Source organism: Lycorma delicatula, chromosome 4 (genome assembly GCF_047948215.1).
Source record: "Lycorma delicatula isolate Av1 chromosome 4, ASM4794821v1, whole genome shotgun sequence".
Taxonomy (NCBI): domain Eukaryota; kingdom Metazoa; phylum Arthropoda; class Insecta; order Hemiptera; family Fulgoridae; genus Lycorma; species Lycorma delicatula.
Genome location: NC_134458.1, coordinates 65478331 through 65502069, shown reverse-complemented (window position 1 = coordinate 65502069; position 23739 = coordinate 65478331). Strand labels below are relative to the sequence as shown.

Here is a 23739-nt window from a genome sequence, read left to right as displayed (position 1 = left end):
TTTCAATGTCATAACCGTAAACCCAGCTTTCATTTCTCATTATGATCCTTTGGATGAATGTTTCATTGTCATTAGCTTGTTCAAGAAGTTGCAGACAAACGTTCACTCAGTGTTCTGCTGTTCAGTCATCAAATGATGAACAAACTTGGCTGCAACTTGATGCTTGTTCAATTTTTCAGTTAAAATGTCATGGCATGATCCAATTGAGATGGTAACCTCTTCTACAAGTTCTCTGACAGTCAATTAGCGATTTGCATACACCAGATCATTGATTTTCTAAACATGGGTGTCATCAGTTGAAGTCTAAGACCTTCCTGGTTGAGGGTCATCTTTGATTGACTGATGGTCGCTTTTAAATCTTGAATACCATTCATAACATTGCATACGACTCAGAACATCATCTCTGTAAGCTTGTTTCAAAAGTTGAAACGTTTCTGTGAAAGTTTTCCCCAGTTTCATGAAAAATTTTACATTGTATTGTTGCTTCTGAAAACCACACATTACAAAAATTGCTAGTAACTCTTAAACACGTTGCACTTAAAAAACAGTTACACGAAAACTAAACAAGATATCAACAATCCAAGAGCATGTGGTTACAGAGGAGGTTATGCAGAACATAGTGCTGCCAACCATACATCACTAAATATCTCTGTTGGGGGGTAATTAAAAATCTTTGGTTATTTTCTGAACAGACCTCATAATAATACATTACACGCACTATATACTTGAGTAAAATCCACTTCATTTAGATTTTCTGTTGTAATTGGCTTGAGTTAGATTCCTCTTTAGATTCCAACAGTGGTCAGCTAAATTTTGGGCTTCATTTCATCTGTGGTAGTGTTTCAATGGTGGGTATTTCTTGGTGAAAGTGTTTTCCATGTTTTTCATTAACAGTACCAAGGTTTTGGAGAAAAATCCAAATGCAAATGTAAGAAATGAATTTTGAGAGACATGTTATATCCAATCCAAGTTCTCTGTAGTTTTGAAGGAACTCACAAACAAGTTCTTTATAATTATCCACTTAATAGTTTCTGAGTTGTTTACCACATTTCAAAACAATTTTTTGTACTGCAACGTAAACTTCAATTAAACGCTGGATTATTTATTAGTTTTCATGTTTGATGTACAACTAATATTCCTTCTTTTACCTTAGCATCATTTATATTTGGGAACTTGCCTTTCAGAAACTGGAATCCTTCACCAATATCATAATATTTAACATTGTTCTAGTTTTACCTGTAATCTAAGAAATTAAAATCTAAAAAAATAACAGTCTGTGGAGTGATCCTTTGGCTCTCTCCAAACCATTGGAAATGCAGATGACATGTAACTAGATTAATTTAGCCTACCAGTCAACAGCTTTTTCCTAATTTGTATAAAACAAAATATGACTTTTTTATCAATGGAGTTATATCTTTTCCTGAGACTAATGTTTTTTGCCACATAGCAGTTGTGGCAAAAAAAAAAAATATCTTAATTGTTAAGATAATTAGTACAATTATAAGGTATTGTTAGTTAACATATGGTAACAACTGACACTTTATAAATACACACTGCTGTAATATACAAGCCCATTTTTGCTTTATAAAAAAATATATTAAAACAAAAACAGATATGAAAACTACCCGCCACACTGAATCTTATTCATGTGAGAACTTGCAGTTGAATTAGATAATGATGAAACTAGCCGTGATAGTTTATTATTTAATTTCCTTTTCTATGGGTTTGAGTTACCAGTCTATGGAAATAAAAGGATAAACATTTTGTTACATCTCACTGATGAAATGTTTACATTTGAAAGAAAATAAGTAATGAATAATCCATAACTGTTCTTTTTAACTAGTGTCTAATCCAAGCTACTCCATTTGATTTATCAGTCTAGACACAATAAATAAACTAAAATTGTCTATGTAATAGTATTATTTAAATTCTCTGAATTCTATATATGTTGAGTTTATGCATAGTACTTGCTGAAAAATAAGAAGGTAAAAAACTGAAGCCAATTGAGAAATTTTGACTTCATGTTCAGAATCAGTACCCGAAAATACATGAAATTTTGAAAAAAATTGAGGTTTTATCAAAACTATTATTGATCAGTGCTATTGTTGGTATACATTTTTCCTCTGGGAGCTTCAAAATGGTACGTAATGCCTTTGGTACCTTCTGCAATATTTTTTTTTATGTGCTTAGGATATGTACCAGGAATAAAACTGATGAAGTATTCATATTTTTGAACAGTCGGCTTGACCTATTTCTGGATATTATTTTCAGGCTTCAAAGCTAAATCGTTTTGTTAAAATACATCTTGGCATGGGATAAGATTTAATTTCAGTAACATCCTGACCCTGAAGGGGAAAATCCCACTATGTGACGATTCCACTCGTCATACCCCCACCTTTGTACCTAGCCCTGATGGACTTTACCAGAGGTCATCTTCTGAACCCACAGACTGAATAACATCTCTCAGCTAACTGCTTGACCTCCGTTAGGATGCCACTGATGTAAATGCCACAAATGACATTTCCATCATTGTAAGAGCATACTGTCAATAAACACAAAACAAAAACAAACTACTCAAACAAACAGAACTGAGTAGAAATAAAATTATTACATTTTGACCTGTAGCCCTACCAGCAGAATAAAAAGAAACACATCATGAAATAATAACCTAACAAAAACAAAAATATGGACCGCCTAACTTGGAAAAAAGAGAACACCCAAGTGATCCCTAACCACCCGGGTAACTGAAACTCCGCATCCTACGTGCCCTCGTAACTTGCTGAAGAACCAAATATTTCATGAAGTTCTCCACAATTGACCAGTAGACCTGTCTTTTCCAGTTAACATTTAAATCTAAAGTAGACCCAATATCTCCGAGCTGCCTCACTACCTCTAATTGTCTTTCATCATACCAATGACAGATATATATTAAAACAGATATATATATATTATAACATGAAAGCCATCATCTGATTTGCCACATCAAGGATACAGATCTGAAGCAGCCAGGCCGAAATGAGCCAGCCTACCCCTAAAAGCACCATGGCCTGAAAGAAACGGAATTATATACTTGTTAGGAGATACCCAAGAGGCACCCACAGACTCCTCACATTAGGGAAAAGACCATGCATGCAATGCCTACAGCCTTCTCATCCCACCTAGTCTGCCACAATTGAAATCCATTATTCTCAATCTCTAATTCTAGAAGAAGCTACTTGATCCAACTTCTTTGCAAAATAGTGTTGTTGATGCTCAAACACAAGAACATCAATAGGCTTTACTCCAGCAATCATTATCCTGGTGATTGTTGGAGGCTGGTTGGTAGCCTCATGAGAAATTGTACAGTAACCACCTGTCACTGTTAACAGCAAAAGACGCTGGGCCCTCAACAAACTGTTCCTACCAGTTTTAAATTTTAGCTTACCTGCCCAAACAGGTGCGGTTTACAACATAATTACCTCACACACACACCCTTATAGAGGATACTCATAGTCTTAAAATTCAGAACCCAATCTAGATTAACCACGTTGAATACCAAAGGCCTTACTGGCCTTCTTTGTGATGTACTGTAAAAGCTTCTTAAAACGAAAATTTTCATCAAGAAGCACCCTGAGAAACTTCTGAACCTGAACAGTAACAACTAAGCCCAATTATTAATATATATGCAGTGGAAAAAAGATTTTTATATAATCGATTTGGTGATAAACTGCGAATAATTTCAGCAGCATGTAGTCGATAGATAAAAAAAACAAGTTACTGATGATATGGGAGTTTTACTAATAAGTAACAAATAATAGTTTATTGTAACAAAGAATATTGTATTATAACAAAGAATATATTAAAAAAGATAAAAATAAACATGCAGTTTATAAATTGAAAAATATCAATTAACCAGCAATAATTCTATGTTTATAAAATTATACAGAACGTAACATCCATAATTATGTTCAGAAATGATTATATTGGTATAAGATTGATGGTACTTATGTATTAACGCCACCGCAGCTACAGCTGCTGTTTAGGTTATGTTGATTTCGTGTACTGACAAATCGTACGTATATCAAAATAACCTAACTAAATATAACCTACGCTGGCTTCGCTTGCTAACCTCTTGCGTATTAACGCCACCGCAGCTACAGCTTTATTTAAAAACAAAGTAGTCAATCGGATTTCGGTGGATTAACATCAATTGGATTTAGTTGCTATAACATTAAGGTTATATTATTAATAAGTTGTATATATTACGCATATTTAATGTTAATTATAAGAGGTTAGTGAGCGTAGGTTATATTTAGTTAGGTTATTTTCATATATGTACGATTTGTCAGTACACGAAGTCAACATATACGTACGAAGTCAACATAACCTAAACAGCAGCTGTAGCTGCGGTGGCGTTAATACATAAGTACCAGATTGATTTATGTATAGATGAGATTAGTTTCACAAAAATGCAGGATCCAGTTAATAAGTTATCAAAAAATCACAAAATTAAATACCATATTGTATTGCACCCACCCTCAAATATACCAATGAACTGAATAATAAGGATCTTTTGGGGTTATCATATTCCATTGCTGATCTTCCTTAACACTATTGTATCAAAGATAATTTTTTAACTGTAAAATATACTATGTAGGTTTCTGGACATTATATAAGCATTAAATCATGATGCTATGAAAACACTAAACATTAAAAATAAATATGTGCATACTAATTTAATCTTTACTCTTGCAATTAATTAAAATTGCGTTGATTATAAATTATTTTCAATACATTCAATAGAATGTAATAAAAGTTTTTTATTTTTTAAATTGGCTGTAACACACATGGTAGTATCAAATACCTACTTATACACTATAAGTAGTCACCAACTATAAATAGCTAAAGGTAATGTAGCTAGCTGTCTAGCCACTTAATCGAGGATGCAGTTTAGTGTTTTAACTGTTAACTGTTTCACTTACAGTATGATGGTTTTTCAGTTCTAGAATATCTGAAGCAGTAGCATCCAGTAGTTAAAGAATATGATTGTTGAATGTTAACTACTGAAATGATTTATAAACTGGTTCCTTTAGGTTATTAAACACTGTTGAATGTAGTTAACTCCATACTGTTGGCTATAAGTATTTTATGTAGTTTTGTTGTTTGACATGGCTGTAATTGAATTAATATTGCATTTATTGTAATAAATAGTACAAAATAAAACATCATTATTATGTATTTTGTTTCAATGGAATTTTCTGTGTTTAGAGTTTGGCAAAATGTACTTTGGGAGGTGAAGATGGCTCAGTCTGTGCATGTTGAATTTGATCATAACTGGACTGAAGCTGGAGAATTTCTAACTTTAGAGTTTGGACCTTTTGAAACGGTGCATAGATGGACCCGTATGCCTGATTGTGATGAATTTGTAGGAGCTAGGCAGGTTTTATTGTATTTATTCAATTTTTTTATTTTTCTTACTGGCAGTGAAAATTTACTACAATTTGTATTGAAACAAAGATGTATGTTATGATGCAAAGTAAATATGTACTGGTATAAGATACAGGCTTTTGAAGTAGAGAGATGTTTTTTAAAGTTACATGATTGTTCAGTTATTAAAGTGATAGATGGCAACAGTTGAAAAACTGTTTAATAGAATAAAGTGAAACTATTTGATGTTCAAGTTGGCACCAACTGACAAAGGAAATATTAGTTGTTCAAAAAGCTTTTGTTATTTAAAAATATCAGCTCTGCTTGAAACTTATATATAAGTATGTTGTAATATGATTTTTATTTTCTGAAGTGTAAAAATTCATTTACAAATGTTAAAACAGAATGGTAAAAAATGTATTAACTGTTCAAATATTTATAAGTAGATTAAAGTGTTTAAATCGAGTAAACAATTGTAAGTGATTCTCATTGTAATTGAAGACGTGTGGAAGATTTGATGTACACTTTGCAAATTCACACTGCTGATTTTTTTCGCAAGGAAATATGTTTAAAAATTTGGAAAATTGCTTAAATGTGCTAATAATGGCACTGTCTATTTCATTATCCATGATAAGCTGAATTACCATAGAATGTGTTCATTGTGGATTCTGAGACAGTTGACCAAAATCACAAAGGTACCTTATTTTCATTTGTACAGAACTTAAACAACAATTTTTAGTAGGAGCTAATGCTGTTTTAGATTGGATAACTTGTGATGAAACTTGGATTCATGATTGTGAGTGAATCAATTGTCAGAGTATAGAATGGAAAAATCGTAATCTGCCGGCCAGGAAAAAATGCAAAACGTATATGTCAGTAGGTAAAGTGATGCTAGTGGTGGTTTAGAACAACTATAAAGGTTCATTATATTGCAATTATTTGAATATTTGCAATTTGTTAGAATCATTTGCAATTATTATTTGCATGTTGTTTGTAAATCAACAGTGAGTACTACTGTGATGTTCTAGAATGTAAAGTGAAACCTGCATTAGGAGGAAATGTACCAATTCTCTCTCGAAAGGTGTAATTCTTCTGTATGATAAAATACTGATAAAAATACAAAGGAAGCTATTCAGTAGTTGGGTCAGGAGGTTTTCCCACATCCTTGTTACAGTCCCAATCTTGCACCATTAAACTTTTGTTTGTTTGGTCTTCTCAAAGAGTTTTTATATGGGACCAAATTTGGCAACAATAAGCAGGTCAAGGATGTGGTACAAGAATGACTCAGATACAAAGGTGAACAATTCTTTACTACTGGAATAAGAAAGTTCACAGAAAGATGGGACAGGTACCTAAATGTTGCCAAGAAGTATATTGAAAAGTAATTTTAGTTTCATTTTCATAGAAAAAATAATTTTTATAGTCATTTGTCTCTTTAATTATTGAATGACCCTTGTATTTATCGGCATATAGAACTTTGTAGTGATATAGTAATGGCAAAGAAAGTCATAAAGGACAAAACTAAAAACTTTGAAAATTATGTTTAATGTAATTTTAAAAATTGGTTATTTCAATCCCTGGTAATTGTGTAGCTACACATTCTCAACCCTAATATTCTTCTCATGCAATTGCAGTCTGTAAAACATGCAAAAAATTTTGTATAATTTAATTGTAAATGTTGGAAAATTATTTTTATTTACTTCATACTCATGTGTTTCCGTTGACACAGTTGAATATCATTGCTTTTGCGCTTACAAATGTTTCTTCTACATATAAGTCTGCACCACAATTGATGCAGTTGGGTTAAGGGTTATGAAATTTATGCTTGACAGTTACTTAGCATTGTATCTATGGAAATAGTATTTCATATTTTCATAATTAGGTATGTTTAAATAAACTCTGTGTCACGCACTTTCAGTTATTTGGGTATGGGCACCTGTATTGTGATCCATGAAATTATATGAGTGATTTATTGAAAAATGCCTGTAACCTTCAAATACCAAGAAGTTGTATATTTTCCAATTGTTATTTAAAATCATTGTGCAAAGAAGTGTGTATTTCTTATTAGAAGTGGTGTTGCACAACCCCTTGATGTACAAGGAATCCTTCTTTTGTGTGTATCCCACCAAGCACCTGATTGCTTTCAATCTTACACCCTTGATTTTATTTCCTTTGTTCTGTATTTGCCTCATCAATTTCTACTATTTTGTCTTTCCCTCTGTTAGGTTTTGAATTTGAACAGAAGCATTGAAAAAAAACCTTGTGAAAATAATTATTCAAATCTACAAGTGTGTGAGAAGCTGTATGTAGTTCAGTGTATAACAGGTCTTGATGCTATGGCTTTAACAAACACTAGAATATGGAATATTATAGAATGGTGGTGGAGTCTTCCATTCTCAAATCATGTACCTTTGTACTGTGCCACTGATTTATTACAGTTTTAATTTGAAAAAAAATGTTTTAACCATACATCATGATGAACACTTTGTATGTTTAGGTAACACCTTTGATCATTATAGAATTACAGACATGGTCAATTGATTGTTTAAATTCAATAGATGATGTTATAACAGACTAACAATTATTATAAATATACCAAGGATTGTTTGCAGATGTGTCTAAATGATGTGCCATTGTATACTGATTATGATGGCAGTATGTTATTTCGGCATGATAAAGCATTCTTATATTTCCTCAAAGAATAATAAATTCATTTCTGACATGATAATTTTATTTGTGGCAACAGAGGTAGTAAATGCAATATAATAGGAAAAATATTACAATTTAAGATGTACTAATGCACATTTACTTAATCGGTATATGAGATACTGATGAAGAGTGTACAGATTTTTAAATGGATTTAAAAATCCTCTATCTAGGTTGTGCTTGTCATACTGGATAAGATGGTGGTAAATTTTGTTTTGAGTCCTGGATTAAATAGTCAGAGACAGTTTCTTTGCGAGTTCATTGTCCCCTTCCTACACTCTTGTGTCTTTCTTATTTTTAATCCTTTTTGCATGGGTACCATGGAACTGGAGTTAGCCACAGTTTTATTACTTTATTACATTATCAGTTTTATAAAAATCAGTTCCTTAGTCTGTGAGAAAAGCTTTAGCTCATTCTGTGGTGCCAGCATGTTCTAGTAGCTGGTGGAGAAGCCATTTTTTAATTAGGATCGGTGACAGAGATGAATCTACCTGTTGGACTTAGCTTAGACTCTGTTTTGTATCAGGGTGTTGAACAAAAAATTGAGCGAGTGGGTTAAGTCCCAGTTGGCTAAAGCTTTGCCTTTAATTCATTGTAAATATCTCAATCTCATTTAGTGTAGTTTAGAAGTTAGCTGCAATAAAGACACATCAAGTTCTCTTTATTTTGCTTTGTAAACTTTCCTACTGCGTGAACTGAAAAGTGTGATGTTTTTAATGAACTGTACCTTTAAAATTTGCACACTATTATTATTATTATTATTATTATTATTATTATTATTATTATTATTATTATTATTATTATTATTATTATTATTATATTTTATTATTTTATGAAACAGGAGAGTTATGTCATAGGCATAATTTCTTTTTTCAGACGGAGCAAACATACTGTTGTTGCATACAAAGAAGCAATATATGTATTTGGTGGTGATAATGGAAAAAGTATGCTAAATGATTTATTACGATTTGATGTAAAAGAGAAATCATGGGGTCGTGCTTTCGTTACAGGCATACCTCCAGCGCCTCGCTACCATCATTCAGCTGTTGTAAGCTTTTTTTGATTACTTGACTATGAATTATCTATATTTTAATAGCAAAAAATTATATTGCTTGAATCAAATATCAGATGTTAAATCCCCAACATTTGACTCCAGTTTATTTTAGTATTTTATAGATGTGCATAAAGTATTTTTTGCCTGGTGGAAGGGACAAGATCCATGATTAATTAAAAAGCATAGATAATTTGAGTTTCCGTCTTTTTTTTTAATAATAATAATTTGTTGTAAATGTGGTTGTAAGTTTGAAAAATCAATAAAATGTTTATTAATAAACATGTAGTACTTAAAATGATATGATAAAATTATTTACTAAAGTAGAACATTCAATCTAATATAAAAATCTTTCAAAATTTAGAGCAGTTACAACTTAAACACTGTACTTATATTGAAATAACTTAATTGAAATTACTGTAATAATAATAATAATAATATATATAGTACAATATAATTTTTGAATTTTAAACTAATTTAGGAGAGATTCATTCAAGTCAGTGATGTTTTTCACTTGACTTTTATGACAAGGATGATAAATAAAGATTCAGTTTCATACTTTTACTAACGATAAAACTTAATAGATACGGTATCAAATGAATTGCTTACAGTTGGTTAAAGTCATGCCTTATCATTTGTAAAGAAGTTAAATTTCATCCTTTAATAGGAATACACATGTAAAATTTAGTTATTTTAATTCAAGATGTAGAACACAAAGTGCATTAGACAAGTGTTCTCAGCCGCTTGCTTTTCTTCTTGTATCTTAATGACTTGGCTCAAAATCTTGAGCCATTCATTTTAATCATCTTTGCAGATGATCCAACTGTATGTATGTCTGAAGATAATTATTTAAAAGAAATTTGAAAATTGTACAATAACTGTTCAATCATTCCTTAGATGTATTATAAGTAATCCGAGTTTAAATTTGCATAAAACTGTTGCATTGTGGTTTTCAGGTAGACATAACATTGCTGTTGGTGTGGATGGAACTCACATTAATGATAATGATAGTATTTCTGTTGTCCATAAATTGAAATTTCTGGGTATTTTATTATATGACAAGTTCTCGTGGGATAGTCAAGTTGATTTCATTTGTAATAAAATCAAATCATTCTGTTTTTCTTTGATGCGCTTTAATGAAACACTAAGCTTGTTTTTATTATTAAATATTTATTATGCCTACATGTACTTCCTACTAAAGTATAATATCATCTCTTGGGGCTCCCTCTAAAAGTTAAAAGATGTTTTTAAAATAGAAAATGGGCTGTCAGATCATTATCTGGCACCCATAAGTATGATTTGTGTAGACAGATGTTTAGAGACACTGAGATGCTGAACATTAGATGTTCCTTGAGTCTTCCTATGCTTCTTTGAAGTCTGTAGAATTTAATTTACAAAAAAAAAAAACAAAAAAAAACAATTTATTATTATCACAGTGTCATGTTAGAAAAGTATAAGCCAGAGTTAAAATGAATACTTATAAAAAAGATAAAACAAAATAATTGAATTTAGATTTAATATTGTAAAAAAAAAAAAAAAAAATTAATTTTAGAAAAGTTTTATTATGAGGTCAGTCAGCTAGGAGACTTATGATTGTGTATCAGGTTTTTAACAGAATTTATTATTTTACTTCTACATACCATAGGACATTTTCCCACACTGTCATATTACATTTATGCCTTATGCCGTAACTTGTAATTAGTTTTGTGTATTTTTTCATACTCATCCATCACCAGTCTACTCAAAAATATAGTGAACCCTTTCTTCAGTACTTTATCACTTTTGAAGTGTATCTCCTTCACTTTTGTGAAAAATGGAATTTGATGAGGATGGAGTCCAAGCTGATGGGTGTTCAAAAACTTCCTATTTGATATATTCAAAGAGTCATGTTTAGCTGGTGGTATGGACCAATTATTGTTGTACAGAGGAATTATATCAGCAAATGGCTGGTTCCTCCTGCAATTCTGAATTGCTCTCTACGATTGCTTTAGCACTTCGCAATACATATCTGTTATTGTGTCTTCAGCTTGACAAGGAGTGGATTTATTTAGTTCCTGAAGGCTAAAACATTAAATCGCATACAGCAGGATTTCCAGTCTTATTATTCATTTAAAAAGAAAAAACGACACAAAAACTTCTGAAGGAAGGAAACCTGTATGTATGATGACAAACTATTTAGATTAATTGAACTTGAATTGCCAAGGAAAATTGATCTCTCTGGTAGCATTTTATAAGTATTTGCAACTTTATGTTGACCTTTCTGCATTTCTTTTTATATTTCTTATCCTTTTTTTCCTCATAATTATTGTTGTGATATAATTAAGTAAATATATTGCATCAAAGTAAAAATTCAATCATTTAATTTAAATTGATTTCTGTTTTCTATTGCTTGGCTGTTATTTATCAGAATTTTATTTCGATCACATCAAATGATTCATTGAAATTTTACCTGTGACACTCATAATAAACTTTTAAAAATATTTCATTGGAAAAGGTTTACTTTATAAGATATGCAACAAGCACATAGCTGAAAAAAAATTATTCCAAAATTTCAGTTAAAATTCAACTAATTTTTGTATGCACTATAAACAAACCTTTATAAATGCACTGTAATTTTCGTATGTAGACTGCAGGAGAGGCAGATATTTTACCACCATATCTAAATTTACCAGATAGCTTGTGTAAATGTGCACTACAATGGATGGCACTTCTGTTATAACAGCAGTTGTATGAGGGTATGCTGGCACAACTGGAATGACATTTCATTCTCATATCCTTTTTATTATGTTATTACTGAAAATGATAATGAGGAAAAACTGGCTTTTAAATTTGAATTGTATATTGGGATTGCTTAGTGCAGTTAGTGGTTTTGGTTTAAAGTAAAATATTTATTATAAAAAAGGAATCTGATGCATCTTTATTTTAGAAAATTTTCAGTTAGAAATTTCAAATGTTTTGGGAATTTTGTTACATTAATAAAATGGACCCAGTTAAGTAGTACTGCTGACTAATCTGGGATGTGACATTTTTTATATAAAGTTATCTTATGTCTCACTCAAATCGTACCTTTTTGAAGATCAAGAAAAAAAAGTGATTTTACTGTTATCACAGTAAAATCATTGATCTTATGTAAATAACAAGCGAAGGATGACTATTGATTGATGACAACCTAAAAATATCTTTTAGAGATAACAAACATTTTTTTAAATATTTTAGATTTTGTACTAGTAAAGAAAAGTGGTGTTGAATATTAAAAGGAGTGTTGTAAATTGCCTAAGAAAACCATTAGAGTTACCAATGGAAAATTATATTAATATTGCACATGTAAACATTAAAATGAAAGCTGCTTAGGACATAATGCATAAAGAAGCAGGGAAGGGAATTTATAGGGTCAGGGATAGAGAAATTAGCAATTGTTTTAATAATTTTTTTGCACATTTTCCAGAAACTAAACCGGTATGATCCATTTCATTAATTTTAATATTAGATTATACTCTATAATCTGCATGATATTAATTTAATATCTTAGTGTTAAGCAGAGGAATTAGCTGAAGCAGCTTTTCTGCATGCTTTTACATTTCCATTACTTCCATAAAATTTTTGTTTTAGGTTCATGATAATTCAATGTTTGTGTTTGGAGGATATACCGGTGATATTCATTCAAACTCTAACCTTACTAATAAGGATGACCTCTTTGAGTACAAATTTCAAACAGGCCAGTGGACTGAATGGAAGTTTGAAGGAAGGTTTGTTTGTAATTTTCTGTCGGCCAAGATAAAAATCAGAAAAAAATATCCTGATTTAAATGTATTTGTTTTTTAAACTTAGTTGTACTTTTTAACTCTATGATATGTATAGTTTATAATGTAGTTTGCTTATTGTTGTATTTGCTTATCAGTAACTACAGGAATCAATGCTATCTTGTGCTCATTTCGCTTAGGAATCAGTTATTTTTACTTATGATATTCTTATTTATAAATGATTAATTTATTCTTTATTGTTCTTTGCTGAACATTTTTCCCGTCATTTACAGATATTTATTTGATAATCTAAATTTTAGTTGAATTTAAAAAAAAAAATTTGGTGACTGTGTTTTCTATGTTGCTGTTAACATAGTCTAATAATATCTGTTTCACTCTAACTTTATTTAATATCACACTTTATTAGTTTTTTTTTAAATTAGCTTTGGTTAAAGTAAATGTAAATTAAAAATATAAGAAATAAAAAAGTAAATAAAAATCTCTATTATGGTTGTTTGCAAATTGTTTATTAATAATTAATGTAATAAGAGAAGTTGCTGTAGATGTTATGAGTTTTTTTTTTTGTGGGATAAATCCCGAGATGACTGCTTGGAAAATTAACTCATTAAATAAATGTACGTTTCATTATCTTGTTATCTAATATTAAAATATATGTTAAAAGTTAATATGTGTTGTTTAACTTATTTGTGGTATCATTAGTGTGTGCAGTTCTCTTTATCTACACGTATTTTGGTCTTTCTGTTTGTGATTTTATTAATGTTAATAAAATATTTGAAAACAAGTCCTCTGAGAATGTTGATAATTAACATATTTATTATTATATTCTTTAATTTGCCTTTTTTCTGTTCCTGTTTTCTTAAATACAACATTTTAATTATTTTGTTACAAGAGAATTTGAGTGTATAGCTTTACATCTTATTTGAAGCATTATAATTTAGAAAGCCTGTGAAAAATTAACATGGTGTGATTGCAACATATTTTATTTAGTGTTTATTATAATTTTCCCATTTGCAGAAATATTTAACCTGTATTTATAAATCTATGTTTAAATTGAGACAGAAAAGTTAAATCTGCTGATAAAATGTTTGTACTTTAATGAATTTTAATGAATTAATTTTTTGTAGTGTGATAGTTCATTGTTGTTACAGAACTCCAGTCCCAAGATCTGCTCATGGTGCAGCTGTGTATGAAGGTAAACTATGGATTTTTGCTGGATATGATGGAAATGCAAGACTGAATGATATGTGGACAATTTCTCTACAGGCTGTACGTTATTACTTTCAGTTTGATCTTATGCGTTATTTAATTTGATCTGTTAAGTGATGGTTATTAGGATGGTTATTGTGTAATAAGTACAATACAGTAATAACTGTATGAGTGGTTAAGGTTTTGACCTAAAAAGACTTATGGTGTCGCATAAAGTTGTGTGCACATCATTTACTTTTATATTAGGAGGTCATACTTTACCCAGTAAATACTAACCATAGGTCAGTCTCTTTGTGTAGCCACTGAATCTCTGAATAGGTCCTACATATGAGGGTAGTTGGCACTGTCAGCCATTCTCATCGAATATGTAAATACCAAAGACAGAAATTCCTTAACCTGTAAGTATGCATCCAATTGGCATCAACCCAAAACTGCTAGAATAACTCTATTTTTAATTTTAAAAAAAAGTTTGATCTTTGCTTTAAAATTTGACTTCAAGTTTATATTAGTAAGGTGTCGATGATAAACAAAAAGTAAGAGTAGTGGGGTAGTCCTTAGAGGAGGCCCCCTTCTAGTTGATGGGAACATTCCCAGCCTCATTCTGTTAGGAGGTCGAAATATTCTTACTCGGGACAGAAATCATATTACTGATAAGAAATTTTACATCAGGTTAAACATGTGCTACAAAAAATTGCATTTCTTTCTAAGAACAGGCTCTGCCTTTTTTAAGGGAAACCCTTGCCTATGTTTGGAATTATGTGGCAAATTATTGTGGAATTATCCACCTGATTTATCAACTATTTAGCCTGACCCTCGCATGGTCGCATCAAGGGATTTTTATTGTGTATCGCATAGCTGGTAATTCTCACAGTATGCATTTATAAAAATATTTTTAGGCATTATACTTGTTAAAATAAGGTTTAGCACCTATTTTTTTATGATAATATTTTTGTGCCTTGAATATTATTTTAAGTTGTGATTTGCTTGTGCTTACAAATTGATGTAACATAAAAGATGAAATGCCATAAGAAGTAACATCTTGGAAAATAAAGTGTTATGTAGAAAGAATAAAATTTTAATAATCAAAGCCATTAATAAGTTTCCATAGAACATCTGAGTTTAACTATCGATAAGGTACTGGATGTTGTTAGCATTTTATGGGTTATTACTGTAACAGTTGATGCCACTCGTTAAAAATAATTTCCACTTTTGCTGTATTATTTAGCTGCATTCATGTCTATTTTTATCTTTCACTAAGCTTGAGTCTAAATGTAGAAAATGTTTTATCTTTTTATATCTGTGTAATTATTTTTCTTTTGATGCATTATTTTGTTTGTTAATCACTTTCTTCTCATTTTTTGAAGACTGAGCCTTAAAGCTAACTAGAATATCCCTCAGGTGTATAAAGTTGTATTCTTTGATGATTGAGTGGTTCACATAACATACTGGAAATCTCTAGATATCTAGTGGAGCTTTCGTTATTTGGCATCTATAAGCAGCCATATCCCTTGTTCATGTAGTGAGTATGTTGTTGCATTTTATGAGTATATCGTTTCATTAGGTCAAGATGTATTGTTGGTTATTATCCAGCAACATAATTTTGGGTGGTAATAAAAAGTAAAGAGAAGTTTTTAGCATTAAAATTTAACAGGTTCAGTTGATGAAATATTAATCTTCTATCCAGGGAGTCTAGCATTAACTAAGTTTTGAATAGTATTAGTATGAGTAGAACTAATAGTATTAGTACTTTATAGTACAGAACCATAAGAGTACAACATTTTTCATTAGTAAATGCATTAGGGAAGACAAGTAAAAGAATATTGCAGGGGTGAACTGTCCCCTGAATTCTCATAACTGCTTTGTGCAAGACAACAAATATAATTTTGCATTTTCATCGGAAACCCCATAGTTTAACAGTAACTATTTCCTTTGTGTTTTTGTAACATAAAACCAGAAGTCTTTTTTCTCTGTGCTGTGTGTTAGTTATTAAAATGCCATAGTAAGTTAGCAACCCAGTCCAGCAGCCATTCATGTAGTAATAATAGGTGTATTTTCAAAGAATGAACCATCTAAGAACCTTTAAGAAAATAACATCTCACAAAACTCAAAAATGTCAATTTTTTAAAATCATGTATGTATTTGAATATTGCATATTAATGAACACGTGAAAGAAAAGACTGATAAGATTATTTTAAACTTTCACTGTGTACTACTTTTTAAGGATATTAGTAATCACGATTAGAGAGTCCATCATCAAAATTCTTTTACATTAATGTTTATTGCAGTGTGTGTTAATATTCTTCAAGAAAGGTGATTACTGTTTCACATAATTAATACTAACTTATCTGAAACCACAAAACTCATACATTATAACAATTTCTGTAATGTTATCCACAGTTGTAGGGTAGTAAAATAAAAAATATGTGTTTTTAAGATTCTCTGTTATAGACCTTTGAACTGTAGTTTTGGTTTGCATTGTTAGTTTTTTTTCTTTAATATTTAGTCATTTATTTCTTATAGATTTAATTATTTCATTTAAGTTTACAAAAACCCTTAAGTTTTAGTTATTTAAGTTTCTGTTAATAAATTATATACTCTTAAATATCTCATAAACTGAATTTTAACTGAGGTGAAAGTTATGTTTCTCTTGGGTTTAATGGCTGCCTGGGATGTATTTATATACTTTACTTTTACATTCTTTCAAGACTTAGACTCTATGTTTAGAAAACAAGTATGATAAAGAATTGTCGGCGACAATTAAATATTGTTGAGTTAGGAAAATAAAAGATAAAACTTTACAAAATTTCCAATATTCAGGGAAATAGGAAAAAATCTTTGGAAAGGTTAAAGAAACACATATTCCTTATATTCACTGAACTACAGTTCGGTTTGTATTAGAAGTATTGTAACTACTTGTGTTTGGTTTGTATTAGAAATATATGTATGAGTCATGGCAGACTTTTATTTTATAAAGATTAGATGCAAGCTGAGTTTACAGAAACAGATTTTATAGCATACTGTTCTAAACCAGTTTGGTAGGCTGTATTCACCACTTTTTATGATACAGCATTGCAATATATATAAATTGCTTTTTCTGTTTAAACAGATCAGTTACTTAACTACTGGTGTTCAGTTTAATTGGGGTCAGTTTATATGTGTTTTTCTGAATTTCCCAATACTAGTGCATTATTATACTTAAAAGACTGTTTGTTACCAGAATTGTTTTCTTTTATGTATTTTTTAGTGGCATTGACTGTTGTGTTCAATAGTAAATGAAATACAACAAGCAATGAAATACATCTATTATTAGTAGTATTTTTTAATTTTTTTGTGTTACTGTACTGCTAGCTGAATTTTTGTTATAAAGTAAATCAGAGATTATGGCTGATGAATGAGAGTATATTGATTTTTCAGTTGTAAAAATGGGTGAGGTTATTATATGTCTAAAAATTTTTGCAACCAGTTTCAACATCAGGAGTCATACAACTTCAGGTTTGATTAAAACAAGAAATAAATTATCTACATTATACTTTGAATCGATCAAAATCTAAATTAAAAATAATAAAATGGGATGATTATTAACAATTAACTTTTCCTTTTGTTCATGTAAGAAAGAGCAAAAGAAAATCTGCTTTCAGAACTAATCTTATAAGACAGTGCCAAGTTATTATTAGCACTGCTTTTTTGTCACTGATTCCAACCAATGTTTTATATATGAATTATTGATATAATATTTCTGTAAAAAAAAGTAATGAAACAGAAAAAAGTTAATGATTATTTTTTTTTATTTGCTGAATGATTGATGTATTGTATTATTACTGTATTGGATTTTAAAAAATGTATATATTTTTGCATACTTCTTTGTGTTTAATTATATTTTTATAGTTTTGTGATTTTAAACTTTTCAATACATTTATATTTAATATGAAACTAATCTTGAATTTATATTTGTAAATCCTGCTTATCCAGAATGAATCAGCCATCATTATTCCATTTAATAAAGGGTTCTACTATATATATAGCATATATCAGAAAAGCAGTTCTTAAGCTTAAGAATAACCGATATACATAATACAAATAACTCTTACATATATTAAATATTATATTTAGCTTTTCCGATTTGGAAAAGTTTTCTCTGGTTAACAGGGGATTTTTTTTTGGATAAATATAAGATTTCGGTTCAGTTATACAAGAAAACTATGTTCTCTTTCATGTGTGACGTATTTGTGATACATTTCTTGTCATGACACTTTCTGATATATTAGTTTTGTTCCTTCAAGACAGTGCTTGTGTTCTATCTATTGATTCAAATAGGATGTTCTGTTTCATCCATTTCTCGGTCCTGATTTGGATGTGATTATTTATGTTAACTATCAAAGAAATATTTTAGGGGCAGAAGTCAACAGTAATTATGAAGTCATTGGAAGAGAATCAATGCCATTTCGTTAGCAACCAAAAGTTTTTTTGAGACTGGAATAATGAAAATTTTATAATGATAGAATAAGTATGTTAAAATAGAGGAGGATTTTGATGAAAGATTTAGCCTTTGAGTATATTGTTATAAATTTTATTGAAAAACTATTTTATGTTTAATATTTGAATTTACTAGGCTATATATTATTTTGATAAGCAAGTTATAAGGAAAAGTATTGAACCAGTCCTGTTAGTCAAGTCTGTTTTTTCACAACTGTTTTGAGATTTTGGTATTTATTATAAACTATATACAAAACTATAATTAGTCTTTACTCGGCCATTTATAATCAAAGCAGCTAATGATTTTTTCGTATTACCTACAATCAGTAATAATCTTTTTGATTTTCATCAAGCTATTTTAGATTTTCTAAAATTTTAAATTACTAATTAGGCATTATTTTCAGTGCGAATTGAGTCATAAACAGTTATGAAATCTGAAGAAAATTTATATTTTATGTTTGTTTTTAATTATAAGACTAGACCTTATGCTTATGAGATGTAAGTCATTTTATGAAAGATTGTGTCTGTAATTCTGATTTTCAGTACAGTGCAATTACAAAAAAAATTATACATATTTTGACCTGCACCACCACATAATGTATGTGGGGATAGAGGCATGTGAGATGATCAGATACATTTCAGAGAGAAATGAAATGTGTTAAAAGTTTTGATGAATCTTGCATTTGCATTTTATAAAATTTAGGAGTGAAGTCTTTGCTACAAGGTCAGTGAGAGAAGCAGGGAGGGGGAAACCCTATCATTATTTATAATTGAATGTTGCTATATTTTTGTTAAAAAATGCATTATTATAAATAAAATTTAAATGGATTTTGTTTGTTTAATGTGCCAGAAATAATACTGAATATAAAATGTAAAATTTTCTACACCAGCTTTTTGTATGTTCCAATGCATTGGTACAGGGAGAATCAAGGTCTTGGGAAGAAATCGTGCAGTCTGGAGATTGTCCCCCTACCTGTTGTAATTTTCCTGTAGCTGTCGCTCGTGAATCTATGTTTGTCTTCAGCGGACAGAGCGGTGCCAAGATTACCAATAGCCTCTTTCAGTTTCATTTCAAAAATAAATGGTAGTGTAAATATTTTTTATTATTTAGTGATCGATAAATTGTATGTATTATGCAGTTACACTTCAGTTAATATAGCATAGCTTGTAGAGTAAAGATAATTACAAATATACAGAAGAGTAGAATAATAGCATGTTTATTATGAATTAAGAGTATAAATTGATTGGCATTTATTTTTTTCATGGCATTAAATTTATGTTCATTACTATTTCACAAGACAACATGAAATCATTTTTTTAATATTATTTTCAGTTAAAATGTAATATATTCACCTGGGTTGAAATAATCTTTTGAATGTAATAAACTTCAAAAAAGGTTCATATATAGGATAAAAATATCCTAGATTACTTTTACTATTCAATATACATAAAATTATATTGGTTGATGTGTTCCATATAATACTGCTGAAATTAATCAGGACATTGTGAAAACGGCAGTTTTATTATTTATTAACAAGATTGTCAGAGACATTCATTTTAAAACTTATGTCATCTTTGTTCTTTGAATAACGTTTCAGTTTTGTTCAGTTTTTGACTCTTGTTTCTTGATTAATTATCATAAAACTATATTCAAATCATTAAAGTAATTGTTTTTATTTCACGATTGTAATTTGAAAGTTTCTCCACAGAAATGCTATATTAACCTTTGTTGCAAAGTGGTATTGCTGCCCTTATGAGGTATTTTTCTCATTATTTAATCAAAATGACTGCATTAAATGCATAGAAACATTAAAAAAGGCATAACTCTTATGAACAAAACTGATGAATTATATTGTTTAATAATATAAACAATGGGTAAAGAACAGCCCAAATATGCACGAAGTAGTTTTGTGATTGTGTTTAGCAGTAAGTGCTAAAATATTACAAGGTGTCTGAGAAATAAAAAGTTATGGGAAATTTCCCTAGTGCTGCAGTTAATCTGAACAGTGCGGTTTATCTTCAAATATTGATGTTTTGTTACTATAATAGCATGCATAGTTTAACAAGTATTAGTAGGCTCTTAAAAAGTCTGTAACAGCTGTTATGTATTAACTGTCCATCTGTAAATTGTCTTTTTTTTCTATCAAATAGAATGCTAGTCAATATTTAGTGTATGTTCTGTGGATGATGTGATAACTTTAAGTATTTATCTTATTAACTAGTAGTGGGTTTTTTATGGAGCTTATTATCTATCATAGCTTGTTGTTTTTTTCAGCAAATTGTTGAAATGTAACTTAGATCATTCTCTTCATATGTAACTTGTATAATTAAAGCAAGGAACATTGTTTTTATAAAAAAAAAAATGACATCTGCTATGTATTTCTATACATTTTTAGCAATTGTGAGAAAAAAGTAATCATCAGCAAGAGGAATATGTACATTTAAGCCTATAAGTGGTTTTTGAGGTTACTAGAATTGTATTGAATCCTTGTGTATTTTGACACTGCATTTCTAAGTTTTGATTATATTCAAACTATAAATGACTTATCGAGCCATTATGCCATTTCAGAAATTCAACTTTGCTCAATGCAATTGAAATTTAATCTTGGATGATTTTATTGTTTCACTGTGTAAAACACATTAAAAAAATTTTTAAAACATTAAAAGAGGCATCAAATATTAAACTATTAAGAGAACACCAACAGACATACATACGGGTGTATTTAGAGGCTTCCAGATTTTTTGACGTATAAAGGCTTTCCAAATAGTTTGAGGTATAATATTGGTCTTTCAGACTTAATTTATATTTGTTATAATGATTAAAGTTGTGTTTAAAAATATGTTTGAAATATTTTTTACTGTCTTGAATACATTATATTCTTTAAATGATTAGAGGATTCTTGTGATACTTCAGTTTTGAGTTAAGTTAAATGAGAAACTCGATGGTGAAAGAAGAGTTTGAAAATAGATCATACTTTATCCTACATGGCTCTGCTATTCTGACTACAGTAATAAAATTCATGTAAAATTTTATTTTTAATGTTAAATTGTACAAAGAAATATGTTTGATAAACTTACTTGTTTTATGCATTCTGTTCACTCACAGTGGTTTTGGATCCACCATCATTCATTATGGAATTGTATTTGATAATTAATTTCTCTTTAGTTTCTGAATTAATAATTAATTATTTTAAGCGATCTGTATTTTTATAAGTATAAAGTGTCTTTTATAAAAGGAGTGAGATGTTATATACAAACTGGTTTTTCTATCAATTAAAAATTGTAAAAAGAATTTATTATAAAATTTACAATTTTTTATTACCTGTTTTTATTAATTTTTTATAATTTATTATAAATTTACCTGTTTTTTTATTACAGTTGGACAAGAATTTCCACTGAACATATATTACGTGGAGCACCTCCTCCTCCTGCACGAAGATATGGACACACAATGGTTGGATTCGATAGACATCTGTATGTTTTTGGTGGTGCTGCAGATTCAACACTTCCTAATAATTTACATTGTTATGATTTAGACACGCAAACTTGGTCTGTTGTTATAATTGCAACCGATTCTAATGTTCCATCCGGTCGTCTTTTCCATGCAGCTGCTGTTATAGGAGATGCGATGTATGTATTTGGAGGAACTGTTGATAATAATGTTCGGAGTGGTGAAATGTATAGGTTTCAGGTAAATGATAGGTACTTCTAAATAATAAAGTCTTCTTAAATGGCATGAATAAATATAACAGTGTTTTTATAAACATGGATAAATATTGAAGGTAGTAAATGTATTTGTTGAGTTATTGGTTCTAAATTGCATACTGGCATACTGGTTTTACCATCAAATTTTATTGTTTTTCTCATAATAATAATAATAATAATAATTCAGTATTAAGTCTTTTATGAATAGCTTGTTCAATAATAAATTCATAGTTGGTTATCTTTCTGTTGGATTTATCCTCAAAAAAGTAATGAATCTTGCAGCATTAACGTGAGATAATTATTGCTTCTTTGAGTAGCTAGTGTTATGCTGAAAAAGGATGTGGTATAAATTCTGTATGTTGGTGTGAAAGCACTTGGGTTTATTTTCATTTACTAAGGATGATGCATATCATTCCTGAGATGAACTAGGAGTTGTGAGACCATCAGAACTATGATTTGACTCACATCGGCTCTGTTGTAAATATTTATTTAGATAAAGAACTAAGACAATGCAAATATTCCATCACTGCATCATTGTAAACACTTTTAAAAAGTAATTTATATTAAAAAAAGTAGTTTGTGTGTCATTTTATGTTAAAAAAGTACTTTCTGATCGATACGTTGGTGTCTAATGAAATGTGTTTGACATTTACCAGTCACGGTTGGTTGTTGATCTAAACACTTCCTTGGAAAATTTGGAATATTCTCTCATGTAACAGATCTTTCTATTTCTTACTGTTTGATGTTTCTCTTAATCTTTCATTATTATAGTACTTATCCAGTTAGTTAATGAAAACAATACTGCGTGACCTCTCTTCATCGGGGAAAATTACTACATTAGTGCACTTTAATTTAAAAGTAAATCGATGGGTTCATTACCTTTTATTCTAGAGGAAGAAGTAATCTTGTACAAAAATTATTCCTTGCCAGACAATGGAAATTCAGCAATCATTTTTACCTTATCTTAATACTAGTTTGTTTCCTCAATGGTTGATTGTATTGTAGTCTTTGAATCGTAAAGGATAACAAGTCAATGTAATAGAAGTTTAAAAATTTTGTTGTGTACTTTTTATTGCCAATAACCGGCCATAAAAATGTATGGCCGTTATTTATGTCTATTTAGATGGGATTGTGTACATTCTGTCTTAATAGTTTGGTTTGTGGTAAATGCTCTTTTGTTACATTCAGCTTGTTTATGCCAGAAATGTTCCTTAGTATATGACATTGAAAATAAAGTGTATCAGCATTTGAGTCACTGTATATGGTACAGTGACTCAAAATACTGAATTATTATTTACTATTTCTGTGTGAAGGTACCAGTGGCTGTTGTATGCCACTGGTACCTTCACACAGAAATAGTAAATACTATTACCAGAGAAACAATGTATAAAACTGAATAGATGCAAAATAAAATTTTGAAAAACATTTTAT

At 29.7% G+C, this 23739-nt stretch overlaps 1 protein-coding gene across 5 annotated transcripts in view; it reads left to right on the top strand.

The window, feature by feature from the left end:
* The window catches only part of Lztr1 (Leucine zipper like transcription regulator 1), a 66155-nt gene that overhangs the window by 3118 nt on the left and 39298 nt on the right, over positions 1 to 23739 (top strand). For 4 of the 5 annotated variants that reach the window (XM_075363207.1, XM_075363206.1, XM_075363209.1 and 1 more), the window contains exons 2-7: positions 5248 to 5415; positions 8989 to 9160; positions 12773 to 12909; positions 14073 to 14190; positions 19524 to 19687; positions 21982 to 22294. In XM_075363207.1, the coding sequence (XP_075219322.1) occupies positions 5279 to 5415; positions 8989 to 9160; positions 12773 to 12909; positions 14073 to 14190; positions 19524 to 19687; positions 21982 to 22294 (1041 nt within the window). In that variant the 5' untranslated portion in view covers positions 5248 to 5278. The remainder of the gene's footprint in view (positions 1 to 5247; positions 5416 to 8988; positions 9161 to 12772; positions 12910 to 14072; positions 14191 to 19523; positions 19688 to 21981; positions 22295 to 23739) is intronic. The other variant, XM_075363210.1, reaches the window with a different exon arrangement.